A 3,106-nucleotide genomic window follows, 5' to 3' on the forward strand; every position below is an offset into this window, starting at 1 on the left:
GTGTGTGTGTGTGTGTAATATCTCAGCACTAATTAACCCAGTCAGGTTTCTCATCCTCTGTTGTACTTGACAGATAAAGAATTGAAGATTAGTTTTATTATTCCACATTATTAAGCCAGATATGTCAGATATTAGGCCAGTTCTTTTTTTTTTTTTACCTATCTCCGTCTTTGTGCTTCTAATACCAAATACCCAAATGGTCTCGTGTACTTTCTGGTGATAGTCAGCTGACAGAAAGTAGCACAACCACTTCCTCTTGTCTCATTCCTGTCTGCTCAGCTCTGTTCTTGATTACATCATGTTTTACTATCTAGATGAGTTTGAGTTGAAGTGCTGATTGATTGGCACTGTAGATGGTTCCTTAACTTTGAATGTGCTACTAGCTATTCAGTTGAAACAAGTGAATGAATCAGTTAATTTTATTGTTGTGTCAGGCCCTATAACTCTGCCCAGCCTGCCTGGACTCCATAAATTCATAAAAAGGACCAAAATGCTGAGTCAACGTTTCCAAACAACAGAAAAAGTCAAAAAATAGAGAAGCAACTTTTCACAATAATGTCCTCAAACCATCATCAACCAACATAATTCATATATCACTGTCAGAAACACACAGTCTCAGTCCAGAGATTTAAACTAAAACACTGTTTTCTCTATTCAGGTAAACTTTATGGACGAGGTTCTACGGATGACAAGGGTCCAGTGTTGGCCTGGTTTAACTGCATTGAGGCCTACCAGAAGATCAAGCAGGTAAAGTTCCCACCACCGCTTATTTATAGATCTGAAACGTTGGGTGTGGTTGAACACTGATGGGAAACATCAACACCGATCAGAATTTGACGTCTGGAATGTAATTTGGCTGGCGAGGTGGAAAAATACAGAGGTGTGGTGATTTGTTTTAGACCTGGAAATATTTGGAATTTATAGAAGGTGGATGGAGAGATTATTATACGTTACACACAAACACATACACAAACATCTCTTTTGTGTATGTGTTCACAGACAAACTTTCTTTCATTTCCAAAGCTCCTCTTTGACAATTCAGTTCAGGTTTTTGGGTTTCCATTAACAAATTACTAGAGATGCTGGTCATTTTGAACAGCATGCAAACACTATGGGTGAGCTATATTGTGCTTAGAGCAGTATCTTTTTGTATATAAAATATAATTAAAACACTATACAGCATTGCTTTTGGTAGTGTGTATTAGGATCCAACAGTACAAATTAAGTTTGATTTATTTATAATCTCTCACTGAGTGAAGAAACATCCACCTTATTCTTTAATGACTGACAGTCTCCACTGACTGTAGTCTCAGTTGTCCACAAGATTTGTTGGATTCTAGGTCTGAGATGCAACTTTGTTTAAAAGGGAACGAGTACTGCTGCTCACATAAAATCTGAGTAAATATTAAGCAGATTTTTACTGTTCAACTTCCAACTAGCACACAAGACAAACTGGTGAATGCACAGTATTGATCATAATTATTAAGGGTGTCCTTTGTCTTTGGACTTATTGAAACTCTCTCTGGGAAACATAAAGTAAAGTAAAGAAAGGGGACAGGAGGCAGGTTGACTGAAAGTAAAAATGTAAAGCCTCTTTTCAGAGTAAATGTCCTTTGATCAAAGATAATTTTGACAATGTAGTAAGATTTAATTAACATGGAAACATGGAAGGATGCGTATATTTTGATTCTAGGACAAAATATAGAGTGTTTATTGATAATTCACACTAATAAATAAACAGATGATAAACAAAAACTAAAGCTGTAATATTTAAATATAAAACAATGGATTTGTGGGACTTCTGCATCATTCTGAGAAATGAATTATTTCTGTGTTAAAGTACAGAGTTGATTTACTATAATTGCTTGTTGATTGAGTCGTCAGCAGGATGAGTGATCAAAGGTCTCTGGATGAAATTGGTGATTGTGTTGCACGTGTAACCCAGCCGTCACTTAATGATTAAACCAAGTCACTTCACCTGTTTTCTTATTTGAATCACCTTTTTTCCCTGGAACATTTATGGACGTTTAAAAATCACAATGACACAGGATATTCTCAGTCTTTTATCCCTCTGATCTTTAAACTAGAGCTCAGTGAGGCCTGGGGATGATATATTTATGTATAATGGAGGTTTTAAAAGTTGTATTTATTCCTTATCCCTCTCCATGTTGCAGGAGCTTCCTATCAACATTAAATTCTGCTTCGAGGGGATGGAGGAGTCTGGATCCGAGGGCCTGGATGAACTGGTGTTTGCTAGGAAAGACACCTTCTTAAAAGACGTCGACTATGTCTGCATCTCTGACAACTATTGGCTGGGCAAGACCAAACCCTGCATCACCTACGGTCTGAGGGGAATCTGCTACTTCTTCATTGAGGTAGAGTCTGATTGTAGTGCTGTTTTAGATTTATAGAGTGATTCAGTGTTTCAGTATAACACGAATGTACTTCGGTGTGAATGTTAAAAAGTTTATTTTTTTTTTATTTTAAAGGTGGAGTGCGGTGACAGAGACCTGCACTCAGGGGTGTTTGGCGGCTCTGTTCATGAAGCCATGACTGACCTGATTGCACTTATGGGTAAGTTAGAAGCTGTAAATTAAACTATTGCGTGCAGGTTTAGAGGAAAACACTCGTAGCATTTCTTTGACCTACACTTTACACACTTTCAGGAGAGTTTAAATCCTGTGTTTGTCTCTTCCTAAACAGGCTCCCTGGTAGACAAGAAGGGGAAGATTTTGGTTCCTGGGATGAGCGACGATGTGGCGCCTCTGACAGAAGAGGAGAAAAAGCTGTACGAGAAAATAGAGTTTGACCTGGAAGAATACTGCAAAGACGTTGGAGTTGGAAAGCTACTGCACGAAACCAAGGCAAGGCGTTGATTTCTGTTGTTTAGTTCACTCAAAGCCGATACATGCGCTGCTTTTGTTTGTTCCTGTTGATCAAGTTGAGAGGGAGCTGTGGTTGTGAGACAACCGGTGAATCAGGTCAATATTATCCATGGATCATTTCACCCACAACCACACCCCTGCACACTTGATTTGTTGAGAAGTCTGTCATCTTGGCTGAGCTAAACTAAACATACCACAGCCTGTTAGAAAGTGAGAAGTAG

At 38.4% G+C, this 3,106-nt stretch overlaps 1 protein-coding gene across 1 annotated transcript in view; it reads left to right on the forward strand.

Moving 5' to 3' along the window:
• cndp2 (carnosine dipeptidase 2) overlaps nt 1-3,106 on the forward strand; it is an 8,735-nt gene that overhangs the window by 2,883 nt on the left and 2,746 nt on the right. Inside the window, exons 5-8 of the mRNA XM_035681840.1 lie at nt 659-747; nt 2,175-2,375; nt 2,490-2,574; nt 2,704-2,864. Coding sequence (XP_035537733.1) covers nt 659-747; nt 2,175-2,375; nt 2,490-2,574; nt 2,704-2,864 — 536 coding nt within the window. The remainder of the gene's footprint in view (nt 1-658; nt 748-2,174; nt 2,376-2,489; nt 2,575-2,703; nt 2,865-3,106) is intronic.

This window comes from Morone saxatilis, unplaced genomic scaffold (genome assembly GCF_004916995.1).
Source record: "Morone saxatilis isolate NCDOM2014 unplaced genomic scaffold, NCSU_SB_2.0 Contig9, whole genome shotgun sequence".
NCBI classification, from domain to species: Eukaryota; Metazoa; Chordata; class Actinopteri; family Moronidae; genus Morone; species Morone saxatilis.